This window comes from Equus quagga, chromosome 7 (genome assembly GCF_021613505.1).
Source record: "Equus quagga isolate Etosha38 chromosome 7, UCLA_HA_Equagga_1.0, whole genome shotgun sequence".
Lineage (NCBI taxonomy): Eukaryota > Metazoa > Chordata > Mammalia > Perissodactyla > Equidae > Equus > Equus quagga.
In genome coordinates, this window is record NC_060273.1 from 63767750 (window position 1) to 63781339 (window position 13590).

The 13590-nt window shown below is 43.6% G+C and overlaps 1 protein-coding gene across 1 annotated transcript in view; it reads right to left on the reverse strand.

Moving 5' to 3' along the window:
- Nucleotides 1–1683: 1683 nt before the first annotated feature.
- LSM11 (LSM11, U7 small nuclear RNA associated) overlaps nucleotides 1684–13590 on the reverse strand; it is a 12687-nt gene continuing 780 nt past the window's right edge. The window contains exons 2-5 of the mRNA XM_046667770.1: nucleotides 13364–13589; nucleotides 6548–6687; nucleotides 4571–4654; nucleotides 1684–4104 (exon numbers count right to left, since the gene is read on the reverse strand). Of these exons, the coding sequence (XP_046523726.1) occupies nucleotides 3694–4104; nucleotides 4571–4654; nucleotides 6548–6687; nucleotides 13364–13589 (861 nt within the window). The 3' untranslated portion in view covers nucleotides 1684–3693. The remainder of the gene's footprint in view (nucleotides 4105–4570; nucleotides 4655–6547; nucleotides 6688–13363; nucleotide 13590) is intronic.

The following is a 13590-nucleotide window of genomic DNA, read 5'->3' on the forward strand; positions in this document are numbered from 1 at the left end:
TCAATTCTATTTCATGATTTTGCCCATGTCAGCTGCTGTGGGAATAGTGCAAAGAGAAATACAAATATCCACTCTGCATCAAGTTAGATTTCCATTTTTTCTCAAGGGGTGGAAGTGGTATACCTAGATTTCTGCAAGGCTTCTGAGGATTAAGGGCAGCTCATAGCTCACGATCTGACTATCTCTAAAGGTGCGCCTGGACTATTTCCCCACCAGGATAGATGAAACCCTTCCTGACCCACTAACAACACATAGCAAGGACTTCCAGGCACCTAGACTAATGTTAATGGTGTCCAGGCTTTCTGACTTGACATGCACCATGCACAGAGAACAAGGTACCAACCAGTCTAAAGTCATCTGCCTTCGACACTGCTAACTCTGGCTACCACCTCACAAATGGCACACCTCTGTCACAAGATGGTCTCTGAAAAGAAGCCTAAATGCTCCCCAAATACTAGAACAAACCATTTACAGTGCAAGCTCTCCTGGTGGTAGACCAGTAGGATCACCACTGTGTACAAAGAACGGCACGTGAAATGGTTCTGAGCGTGAAAGCACACCTTCCATTTCTCAATCCCTGGTTACTATCTAGCAAAGCCGGATGCTCCTGGGAAGACCTCAGGTGCACAGCAATGCCCTGTGAATTGTCTTGAAAACACATTCCCACATCTAGACATTACTTTGAAGAACCAATGTTGGATTTTCAAAAATAAGTACTATTCCTACCAAGTGTCCCAAGCCCACATCCCTGGAATACTACAAATCAGTTTCAATTATTTCCATAGCAACTGATTATAATGTCCTAGATGATCATATTTTTTGAATAACATATACATTATTAGGACTTATTTTTTCTTCTTTTTGAAAAACTTCTCCAATAATAAGGAAAAGACAATAATTAAAAATAACTGACTTCTCTAAAAAAAATAATTATAATGCTTTGTACAAAATAGCACATTACTAGATAGTATTCATTCCAGAATCAAATCACTGTCCAAATGGAATAAATAAACGGGGGCATATGGGCACATATGACAGATCACACACGTTTTAAAATAATTTTCAGAGCCAGAATTGTTAAGTTGGGCAGAAAAGTAAATCAATCCTTACATGGATATATGAAAATTATATGCAAATATGAAAAGCAGCAAGTGTTTAAAATAAATCGGGTTAGATTTAATCAGGCACCAGAATAAATGGAAACTGATTAGACTCCTTTTGATTCCAAATTTCCACTTTATTGGGAAAATCTAGTGTCTATTATAGCTTCTAGCTGAGTGACAAGAGGACAGAGAGATGGGGACCAGCCAAACGGAGGAGATTGGTAAAGAGCAAGAGGGAGGGGCGCCTGATGACTAAACAAGATGACATTAATTGGGGAACTGAGATTTTAGACACAATATTTAGAAGAGAATTTAGATTGGCAGATTCCAAAGATAACTATTCACTTAAGCTTGTAACCTGGAACCTCTCTAAATGTTTAGTGCATCTGATCTGGCTCTAAAGGTATATTTAAAACGCATTTAAAAACAAAAACAGGGGCTGGTCCTGTGGCCGAGTGGTTAAGTTCACACGCTCTGCTTCGGTGGCCCAGGGTTTTGCCAGTTTGGATCCTGGGCATGGACCTGGCACTGCTCATCAGGCCACGTTGAGGCGGCATCCCACATGCCACAACTACAAGGACCCACAACTAAAAATTATACAACTGTACTGGGGGGCTTTGGGGAGAAGTAAAAATAAAAAATAAATAAAAATAAAAACAAATAAACAAGAAAACCAAAAAATTCCACAAACTCCCCTTTGGGGACGTGTCATTTTTAGATGCACACTCTCCCTTTGGAACTATCATATGAACCCCTTGAAAAGCTCAGGGGAATTCTCTCTGATAATGATCAGAACAGGGTGGGCCTGGGAAGTGAGGGAAGCAGCAAAGAAATGTTACTTTTCTCTTACTGAAGATATTCTGAGAACTGCCACTGTCCCTCAGGAGAAAGGAGTGGACTATGGGAAATAGTTCCCGAAGATGCCACTGCCTTCTGGTCACAACAACGTCATCAATATGACACCTACAGAGACTACCCTCTCATGTAGCACCTGCCTTGCTCATAAGACATAGAATTCTTACCAAGCAATGAAACAGAGTTACTAAAAACTATTCATGGCATGTAAACATGTTTGGAGACTTTAAAATGTCTTCCTGAAAATATTTGTCTCAGGGCTCCTGTGAGGTAGGTGTCTGATGGGGAAAAGCTGAGCACAGAGGGGTGCGTCTGCTCTCCTTGCATTGGATGACAAGCCAGCGGCCCAGGAGGCAGAAGGACCAGGTGTCCCAGCTCCATAGACTTTATGCACCCTGCTGCTCAGAAGGCTTCTCTAAGTTACACAACAAATACAGCAGGGGAAATTTCTCTTTTCAAACATTTTAACTAGTTAGCTATTTCTTATTCTTACTTTGAACATAGGTTATCTAAAATAAAACCAAATATAAACTAACAAAACAAAAAATCAATATTGCCTAACAGTCTGTGTCAAGAAACAGCCTATTCTGCACTGGTGATTGAGAAAGCATATAATAAGATTCAAGTAGAAGCATTAGGGGGTGCTGTGGGGTTCCTGTTACTCAAGCCAGGCTGTGAGTAAAGTGTCCCTTACAGACACCACCCATTGTACTTGTGAGAACCTCTTTGGCCTGACACAAGGGAATAAAACTACCACCCCTGTTTGATGGAAAACCATTCTAGAAGATATTCCACACAGGGCCAGCCCTGCCTGGAAAGGGGACTCTCAGCCGCGTGATGTATCGGCATCACTGAGTTCACGCAGAACTCTTTAAAGCCAGACATGAAGGTCACAGTCCCCTGCCATAAAGCTCCAAGGACAGGTTACACTCTGTACAGAGGGACAATACACACGGTACATGCACTAGCACCATGCCACAGAAGTGAGAGAGAAGGACAAGAAGCTACCACACGAGCATCTTACAGTCCCATCTGGTATGCCATTCGCAGAAGCTACCTCTGGTTAAGGGGAAGACAGATAATAAGGAGAAGGATAAAACAGAGCTTTCATTGCTGGCTCCTTTGAGCATACAACCTATGCAAACTTCACTCCTACATAAGTTCGTAGCTTTCTGAGATCTTACAGATATTCAAAGATAATACATTACATTTCCTAATCAAGAGAGAATGGTGTAGAGCAAAATTCAAAGGTCAGTTACAACACATGGGTGCAGGGCTCCAGGGCAGCCTATACTGCTACTCTTAGAATGAAATTCCTGAGTACTCAGAGCACTAGCTTTTAGAAATGAGATCACTCTTTTTCGAGCTGGTTTTATCTCCCCCATGCTATAGTGTCTGTAGAATGAATTCAATTCATACCATGACCCTTAATTCAAATGAAGACCCTATATTTAGTTTGAGTGTCTGAAGTAGACCATGATACCAAAGCAGATGCATGTACCTCTGTACAGACTTTGCCTTGATATTAGTGCAAACACCCACCCGCCCTTCCAAGGCCTATCTCCCCTTTAGGGAGCTCATCTCCCAGAGGGCTTGAGCCTGGCTCTATGCTCCGCACATGCAGGACCAGAGAGGATCATTCCAACTCAGAGTTTCACTGGGATACTAGGATATAGCATAGCAGCAATTCATGCATTTTACTTCTAAAACCAAAGCTCAAGTGAGGCCGAGCTGGTCACTGTGCAAGATGAACCAGGAGGACATTCTCACCTCGAATGAAAATCTGATTTATGTGTCGAGTGAATACCTGCTGGTAATCCACTTTGGGCTTTCGCTTTTTCTTACGGGGCTGGCCCCTGGAAAGGGTGGTAGCCCTGGAAAAGGTACCCCCTGCGCTTGACCCTTCTGTCCGTGTAGTCCTCCCTGATAGCTCTGACCGGGATTCCTCCCTCGTAGACGCCTGCAGGGAAGAAGGGACGGAGCGGGAACGCTTGCGTGAGCCCCGGTCAGTGTCTCCTCTTCCCCACACTGAAGCCACCTTCCAAGTGGATGTCTGGGAGTATCTGGACAGAGTGGAGTCTTCAACTGCAGACTTAGAATCTGCTTCCTTCTTGGAGGAATCTTGAAGTCTTAGTCGATCAAACAGCTATAAGGAAAGCAATGACAAATATCAGCCTTCTCTTCTAGCCTTCAACATCCCTCTTTTAATACACAGAAAAAAGACCAGATTCCTTAATTAAGCTCTGTGGACTTCTTGCTTGGCAATTCTTAAAAAGTTAGTAATGAATTTTCTACTTCCAGCCATAGCTCAGATAAGTCATTAAGTATGTCAAGAGAAAAGGCACTTGCTTATTTCTATAGTATAAAACTAAAAGACTTTTAAGCCTTATAAGAAGGAACTTGTTGCTCAAACAACATGCAGGTCAGAAGCACAGACTCATGTGAGATTAGCTGGATGCACAGAAGAGAGACTAAGGAAGACTTTGGTCCAGGCATGGCTGGTTGACAGCAACACGGCTTTCCCGCTAGGAAACCCCAGTCACCGGGCTCAGTGACCTTGATTCTTAACCCTGAAAGCATGCTGGGGGCTCAGGAAGCGGGGAGCCGCCTACCCTCGTGAGAGTCAGTGAAGAGTCCCGTTCATATGCTTTGCCTAGCACAGGTTTCCGGTAGGTCTCATCCACGTCAGTAAGTGCCTAGAGAAACAGCCCAAAGGGGAAAAAACGAGGCAGAATTAAAGACATTATTTTTACAGCTTTCAGGAAAACTTTAAAAAGGCAGAAGAACATCTAATTGTAGCAGAACTAAACTTAACAGGTGACTCAGCTCTGGGGCAGGAAAAATGGTAATACCGGGCGGATTCCGAGTAGGATTCCCAAGCTGCTACCAGCACAAAAGACACGCTTCTTCTATGGTGAGCGGCCTTTACAACTGCACGGCACAGGTTCTTAAATCCAGGGAGCAGAACCATCTAGGAAGCTTATTAATTATAAATCCAAGGCTACTCTTCTAGAGATTCTGACTCAGGAGGTCTGGAACGAAGCCCAGAAACTTTCTGTTTTGACCAGAAACCTCATAATGCTGAGGCAGGACGGCCTTAGAGCACACTCTGAGAAACACTACTCAACTGCTTCCTTCCCTCTTCAGTTTCTACATCTTATCACAGCAGTCAACAGAGATGAACCATGGCTGCCCACAGAATTGCTAGTGAATTCTTGCCACTGAGAGATCAACCTCACCGCACAGGTGTTAGACTCAAATGAGACTGTGTATGAGAAATTACTGTGAAAAGTGTACATCACCTTACAAATAGAAGCTGGCAGGATAATCGTTACCATCCAGTCATCAAGTATACCCTCTCAAATCTTCCCCCTCAAAGGTAAAATTCTAATAGAATATTTCTTCCTACATTTTAGAGATGAAAAAACTGAGGCTGAGAGAAATGATCTTGCCTAGAGTCACATAGCTACCAAGTGGTAAAACTAGGCTTAAAATCCAGGTTTTCTGATTCCATAGCAGTTGAAAACATGGTTTTAAGAGTCAGAAAGACCTGGGATCAAGTCCTGGTACTTCCACTTACTAACAGTGTGATCTTGGGCTAATCGTCCACTATCTCTAGCCTCAATTTCTTCATCTGTGAAATGGAATAGTAATAGACCTTCAACTCATTAACTGAGATAATCTATATAAAGTCTTTAGTATAGTATCTGGCACACAGTCAGGGCTTAATAAATATTAGCAACTATTATTATCCAGGAGAATGCAGGGATGGAGATAAAGCACAGGGAAAAGAAAAGTTGGAGATGGAAGACCATATGGAAAAGCAGCACTGGAAAGCCCTGGTGGCTCCTATTTTAACTGCGTTGTATTATGGTTGTGCTGTAATACATCCCTTCTCTCCTACAAACGTCCAGTGAACACCCTCAGATGGCTGGGGGCACGTGGTACACTTCTTCATAAGGAAACATCATGCAAAGTGGCTTGTTTATTAATATGTCTGCCTCCCATCTATCCTTATCTATTGTTCCCAAAACTGTAGCGTGAAAGTTCCTTTCTGAAATTTCTGTACCTAGCACTGTGCCCAGCCCATGGGAAGTCAATGTATATTTTTAAATGAATCAAAGAATGGCTGCTGGGAAATCCATATAAAATTACCAAACAGATGAAATAAGTAACCACTCCTTAAGGCTAGGTTTCTCAACCTTGACACTGATGACATTTTGGACCAGATCATTCTTTGTTGTTGGGGTGCTGTCTTTGAATTACAGGACGTCCGGCAGCATCCCTGGCCTCTACGCACTAGATGCCAGTAGCACTCCATCCCATAGTTGTGATCTTCAAAAACATGTCCCCAGACACTGCCAAATGTCCCCAGGAGGGAGAGAAGGGCAAAGCTGCCCCAGTTGAAAGCCTCTGTCTGAAGGAAAATGAAGCAATAAAAAGAACTTTGTTGTGTTGGCCAAGAGAATGCAAAGATTCCAGTTCCTCTGGGAAGTTATTCTGTAGGTTTTGGTGAATTAGGTTACTCAGGTCTACAGAAGATTTAATCCCTAGGAGGTCCTCCAGCCCCTTGAGAAAGGCTTAATTACCATATTCCAGAACTTGTCAAATGCGACGAGGAAGCCCGTACAGACGCCCCGCAGTCCCTTGAACGTGCGGACGTGAACATTCACCTTCACCCCCTCCCGGATACAGCGATGCAGTTCACCCAGAGGGCTGCCTTCGTGCACTGGAACAAGAGAACGGTCAGCATGGCATGAACATGTGCTCTCATTCCCCAGATTAACTACCAAGACCCCCCAACCATCTCTGGCAGCACAAGGCAACATGGTGCAGAGGCAATCTCACCGCGGGAGCTGGAAGGCCCAATGGACAACACGGCTAGTACAGGCAACATACACTGAAACGAGGCAAGACTCCACCAGAATGTGGGTAAACCACACGCATGGCTGTCATCCAAATGTTCCACTACCTATATAGCTTATTTCTCTGATGTCACTAATTCTAAGTTGGACCATCATTTAAAAGCTTTTTTGGACAAAACAGAAAGACCACATTAAATATACACATGAGCAGCTAGATTGTTCTCAATTCTGTGCCTTGTTAGGCAATTTTTTTTTTCAGGACAGTTCTCATGAATCTCATGAATGTAATCCTCTAAGAGAATGGCCTTTTGGCCCCCCTAGTCTGAACTACTCCATGCACAAGCTCTCTGGGGTCACTAATGTTTCAATGCACATCATCTTCACATTAGGAGGAAGACTGGTTGAATTCCAAGCCTTGATGGTATAAAGACACCTACTGAGCATCTGGCTCCTATGAGACTGCTGATAAGCATCATGCAAAAAAGAGCAGTATGACAATTCAGGGCAAAAATATTGAGACTATCAATTGCAGCTTTTACTATGATGGATTCTTTTTTTCAGAGCTTGGGAGCAGGAATGAATTTTATTTTTATTATTTCATGTTAACTTAGCCTTCACAGTATGCTGGCTATACTATATAAAACCTCCCAAAAGAAAACCACACACATACAGACACACATTCTCACACTCACACATACACAGTCTCAATTTTTCCCTCCCAAGTTTGCAAGGAAAATTCTTTGGCAATTATTGCCATTAATAGTAAACAAACAAAAAAGCTCCCTTTGTTTTGTTCTTAGTGGCAAAAGGGGAAGAAGAGTCCTGCACTTAGTGTGGATAACTAGGTTGATTACTCATGCTCTCCTTATCCCTCACTCATGGACTGGCTTATAAATGATGGCAGTGATGAAATAACAAAAGAAAATACTCTTGGAAGAAAGTGACTTAGCAGGTGAGAGGTAGGAGCTTATGCCAGATTGAAGATTCAGCAAGAAGGCACAGTTGGAGGCAGAGTGGCAGAAACAGCGGCCTTGGAAAGGAACATGAGAACCTTGGTCTGACCTTCATCATCTACCCTTCCTCTGTAGAGGCAAGATTTTAAAATTCTTTGAACTTTTGATTTATATGGGTATGTGTGTGTGTGTGTGTGTGCATGTACACATATCTGTATGTGTTACAGACTGTGTTATGTCAAGCATTGTAAACAACTTTTCATTTTAACTAGTTGTGTGACCTTGGTGAGTAACTTTCTCTACCAGTCTGAATTTCCTCATTCATAAGTTGAGGTTAGAATAGTTAACTTCCAGATTCATTTTAGGAATAAGTCTCTATAATTCAATTCCTTAGAAACTGATTACAATGCCTGGATTACTCCCATTGCTTACACACATTCACTGCACGCGCCCCTCTCCACCCCCCCAACCACCACCACTACACACACAGGTGTTTCCATGAAGAGTGGAAAGACTATTCCTCTTCTAATTTGGAGAAAAACAGGGGCACAACTTCCCCCCCAAACCCCCAAGACAGAGAGAAAGGACAAGCATATATCTTAACAACAATTTCTTATTCTAACTAAACAAATGGCAAACTCAAGTCTTTCAACTCTCACATCTCTACCTTTCTCTTGATTTTCTTTTTCTTCCAAAGATTTAATAAGGTGTAATTTCAGGGAGCACTTCTGTCCTTGTGTGATCAAAAATACACTAGCACCACCTATCAGAGCAAACTGCCAAGGTGAAAACGAGCTCCACATTCTGAATGAGAATGCACCCTCTGAATCTCCTCCAGGAGACTCTGTGACAGACTCCAAATGGAGCTCAAGTCAGGCTTCTGAAACTTAATATGACAATAAATAAATAAATGAATAAATACGCACAGGCTTCTAAAACTTAAGACAAACACACACACACACCCTTTATTTTTAAGAAAGTTATTCTTCCAAATCCCCTTCTCCACTGCCACTACTTTGGGCTACACCCTTCCAAATACAGGTCAATAGATTCTCAATAAGTCAGACCTGCCCTTTCCTTTCTCTTTCCACAACCAAAAATACAGTCCAGAGCCTCAGCAGATGACTGGTTTACTGCAACAGCCTCCTAGCTCCCATCAATCACATCAACAACATCATTGTCATCACTGTCACCATCATGATCATCAACTACTGAGCCCTTGGTATGAGCCAGGCCCTGAGGGAAGTTTAACTTTACATACATTATCTTATTTAATCCTCACAACTCTAACACATGGGTACTGTTATTCCACCCCATTTTATAGATGAGCAAACTGAGGCCCAGAAAGGTTTAAATAATTGGCTCAAGGTTACTGACCTAGCAAACAGCTCAGCCAACACTGAATAGAGGCAGGTTATATGCATCCTGACCGGGGGCTTTTAATCATGACAGTCTAAAAATAATAATAACCACAACAACAACCTACAACAATAACAGTGACATTTAACATTCATTGAGAACTTCCCTACGTGGTAGGGAACATCACTACTGTAAATGCTTTAAATGTGTTAAGTAACCTAAACCTCACAACTCATTTTATAGATGAGGAAACTGAGGCCCCAAAGAGTTTAAATAACTTGTCTAAAGGAAAACAGCTGGAAAGTAGAGAGGCCAGTGTTCAGATGCAGGCACTGAGCCTGAGCTGTGCTCTACCCACCAAAACATTTTACTACTGGAAACTCAGCTCCTAGAAACATCGGCCCAAAAGTGCTTTTGCTTAAGAATATACAGCATGGTTCCCACTCTCTAGCATAACAAACTCAAACAGAAACTCTTTGGTTTGGGTCTTCAAAGCACTCTAGCAACAAATCCCTCTCTGGACCCAAATTCAGTTCTCATTGCTCTGGACAGGAACCCTCGCATCACATATGCAGCATCCTCCACTCACCAAAACAAGCAAGGAAATACGAGAATGTACTCTCTTCGCTCTCCTGAGATGAGCATACTGGTTAAGCACATGGGCCCCGGAGTTGGACAGACTCAGGTTTAAGTATCACCTGCAAACTCAGTAGCTATGTGACCCTAGGCAAGTAGTTAAGCTCAAGGAGCCTCAGTTTCCTCATCGATAAAGTAGTATCCAGGGGAAAAATGAGATATAATGTATCTAAAGGGCTTAGCAAAGTGTAAAGCACAGATGTGCTCAATAACAGTAGCTATTATTAGCAACAATAAAATGATCACCTGACTTACAAAGGGGCAGGGGGAAACTTTCTGAGGTGATAGACATGTTCTGTCTTGATCGTGGTGGTCAGTTTCACGACTATACCAAAATTTGCCAAAACTCACTTTAAAAAAGGTGAATTTTCTATCTAGGAATAAATTTAACCAAGGAGGTGAAAGACTTATATAATGAAAACTATAAGGCGTTATTGAAAGAAATTGATGATGACATAAAGAAATGGAAGGATATTCCATGCACATGGACTGGAAGAATAAACATAGTTAAAATGTCCATACTAACTAAAGCAGTCTACAGACTCAATGCAACCCCAATAAGAATCCCAATGACACTCTTCACAGACATAGAACAAACAACGGAGAAAGGAAAGTCTCTTCAATAAATGGTGTTGGGAAAACTGGACAGCCACATGCAAAAGAATGAAAGGAGATCATTATCTTTTTGCCGTACACAAAAAGTAACTCAAAATGGATCAAAATCTTGAAAGTAAGACCTGAAACCATAAAACTATAAGAAAATATAGGCAGTACACTCTTTGACATTGGTCTCAGAAAGATCTTTTCGAATACCAGGTCTACTCAGACAAGGGAAACAAAAGAAAAAATAAACAAGCGGAACTTCATCAGACTAAAGAGCTTCTGCAAGGCAAAGGAAACCAGGATCAAAGTGAAAGGACCACCCACCAAGTAGGAGAAAATACTTGCAAATCATATATCCAACAAGGGGTTAATCTCCAAAACATATAAAGAACTCACACAACTGAACAACAAAAAAACAAATAACCCGATCAAAAAATGGGCAGAGGATATGAACAGACATTTTTCCAAAGGAGATATACAGATGGCTAATAGGCACATGAAAAGATGTTCAACACCACTAATCTTCAGGGAAATGCAAGTCAAAACTACACTAAGATATCACCTTATTTCCGATAGAACGGCTGTAACCACCAAGACAAAAAAATAACAAATGTTGGAAAGGTTGTAGAAAAAAGGGAACCCTCATACACTGCTGGTGGGAATGCAAACTGGTACAGCCACTCTGGAAAACAGTAAGGCGATTTCTCAAAAAATCAAAAATAGAAATACCATATGACCCACCTATCCCACTACTGGGTATTTATCCAAAGGACTTGAAATCAACAATTCAGAGGTTTATGCACCCCTATGTTCATTGCAGCATTATTCACAATAGCCAAGATGTGGAAGCAACCCAAATGCCCATCAACTGATGAGTGGATAAAGATGTGGTGTGTATATACATATATATAATGGAATACTACTCAGGCATAAAGACAAGATCCTCCCATTTGCAACAACATGGACGGACCTTGATGGTGTGATGTTAAAGGAAATAAGCCAGACAGAGAGAGATAAACACCATATGATTTCACTCACATGTGGAAGATAAACGAACACACGGACAAGGAGAACAGTTTAGTGGTTACCAGAGGGTAAGGGGATTGGAGGTGGGCACGAGGGGTGAAGGGGCACATTTATACGGTGACTGACAAATAATAATAAAGTACAACTGAAATTTCACAATGTTATAAACTACCACCTTCAATAAAAAAATTGCTAACCATAAAAAAAAGAGGTGAATTTTCTACATATAAATTACACCTCAATAGCCTGATTTTCAAATAATTACTGTCATCCTCAACTATGGCCTTCCTTAACTTCAAGACCTAAAGCTGACCTCTTAAAGGAACTTTCTTAAATAAATCTAATCCTCACCTATGCTTCTGTCCTTTCTTTTTCTTTCTGAAGGTCATCGACTCTGTGATGGCTACTCATCTCTATTATGTACGGCCAACTGTTTCCAGAGGCGTGACTAAAATTTTCAGTGTGTTGGACACATTCTCTGAGACCTTGATTTCAGACATATATTTAGTCGTGGGAAGTCGACAAAGCTGGCCTTCACGAAGCTCTGTCATAGCAGACTACATAGAAATATTTCTTTTCCTTGGCAATCTCGGTAGCAAAGCAATAACTGGCCAAATGGAAAGAAATGTTACCATCTGAGACTTGAAGTGCATTTCAACCCTGTACAGCTGCACAAAGCATAGGCAGAATAAGGCCCCCCAGGCTGCTCCCACTTTAAGAACATGCATATTCTATCTGTGTTACTGCTGGGCAAGGGAGCTGGGGTAAACCCTGGCTTGGGTGGGGATGCTCAGGCACAAGAAATCACCTGACAAAGGCACCCTCCACAGCACACAGCTTTTCAGGATGTTTCTTTCTCAATAAACACATTTCTAGGAATGAAACAAAATATCCCCTTGCTTAGCACAACCTTCCATTCCAAAGGCAGTGATTTAATAATGTCACAATTTAGCTATCAGGATACAGATGCTCTGAATGGCTAAGTAGGTCATGGTGTTCACCCGGCAGATGTCAGAACTGCTTGCCAGATGACAAAAGATATAACTCTGGGCTGTTTTTATTCCATTTATACAAGACCTAACTCACACATTAGCAACCTCTGCTATTTACAGCTTTACTCCAAGGAACTCTTAGGAGGCTCCAAGAAATCCCCGTGTGCCATTTACACCTTCAGAACTGAAAATAACCCGCGCATATGGTGGTAATAGGAGCCTGACAGACACAGTCCTGCACCCAGCCTGGCAGAGCGGCTGTAAAACACTCTCTGTCTTAGGGGCACTTTGTGGTCGCTGCATTCCAACATTCGTGATTTGGTAACGTGAACACAAGTGTATCAAGACCCCGCGGCCCTTCTCCCGTTTACAGAAACCGAGAATGAGCTGTCAACGTGCAGGGGTTATCACATTTTGTCCCCTTTGCTATCTGAACAGATCTCTCCACACTCCATCCCATCATCCTCAAACCCCACTGACCAAACACTCTCCTTCCCCCGATACAGGCTGTGCACCACCTCCTCCGTCTGTGGTCTCCAAGACCTCCCACCACCTCTGCAGACCCTCCCTATGACGTCCTGTTTCCAGGCCCCCCGCCCTCTCCACACCCCATCACTGCTGCAGCTCCTCTCCACAGGCTCCACATCACCCCTGTAACCACGACCACGGACCCCATCATCTCTGCAGACCTCCTCCACCTGTTACCCAGGCGGCCCCTCCCCAGGGCTCCTTATGCCCTCTACAGCCTCCACTCTTCCCCCACCGCTCTTGCAGACCCTTCTGCAGCCAAGACGACCCTCCCCACGCCCCCGTTACCCACAGGACTCAAGCAGAACCTCCCCACGGTCCCCGATTATCTCTGCAAACCTTCACCCAGACCCTGCCCCTCGGACGTGCAGCCCTGCGCCCAGCCCCGTCCAGCCCGCAGAGCCCCCTCGGCCGCCCGCATCCGGACCGCGGGCCGGACTCACAGGGCATCCGCGTGAGCACGTTGCGCGGCGCCTTCCTGTTCCGAGCCGGACCCCGGCGGCGCGCCCCGGTGGCCCCGGCGGCCCCGGCGGCCCCATCCCCTTCCTCCTTGGCCACCATGAGGCGGCGGAGGCGCTGGATGCGGTCGGAGTCCGGGGCGGGGGCGTCCGGGCGGCGGCGGGTCCTGCCCGAGGGCCCGGCGGCGGCGGGGCCCCCCGAGCCCGCGGCC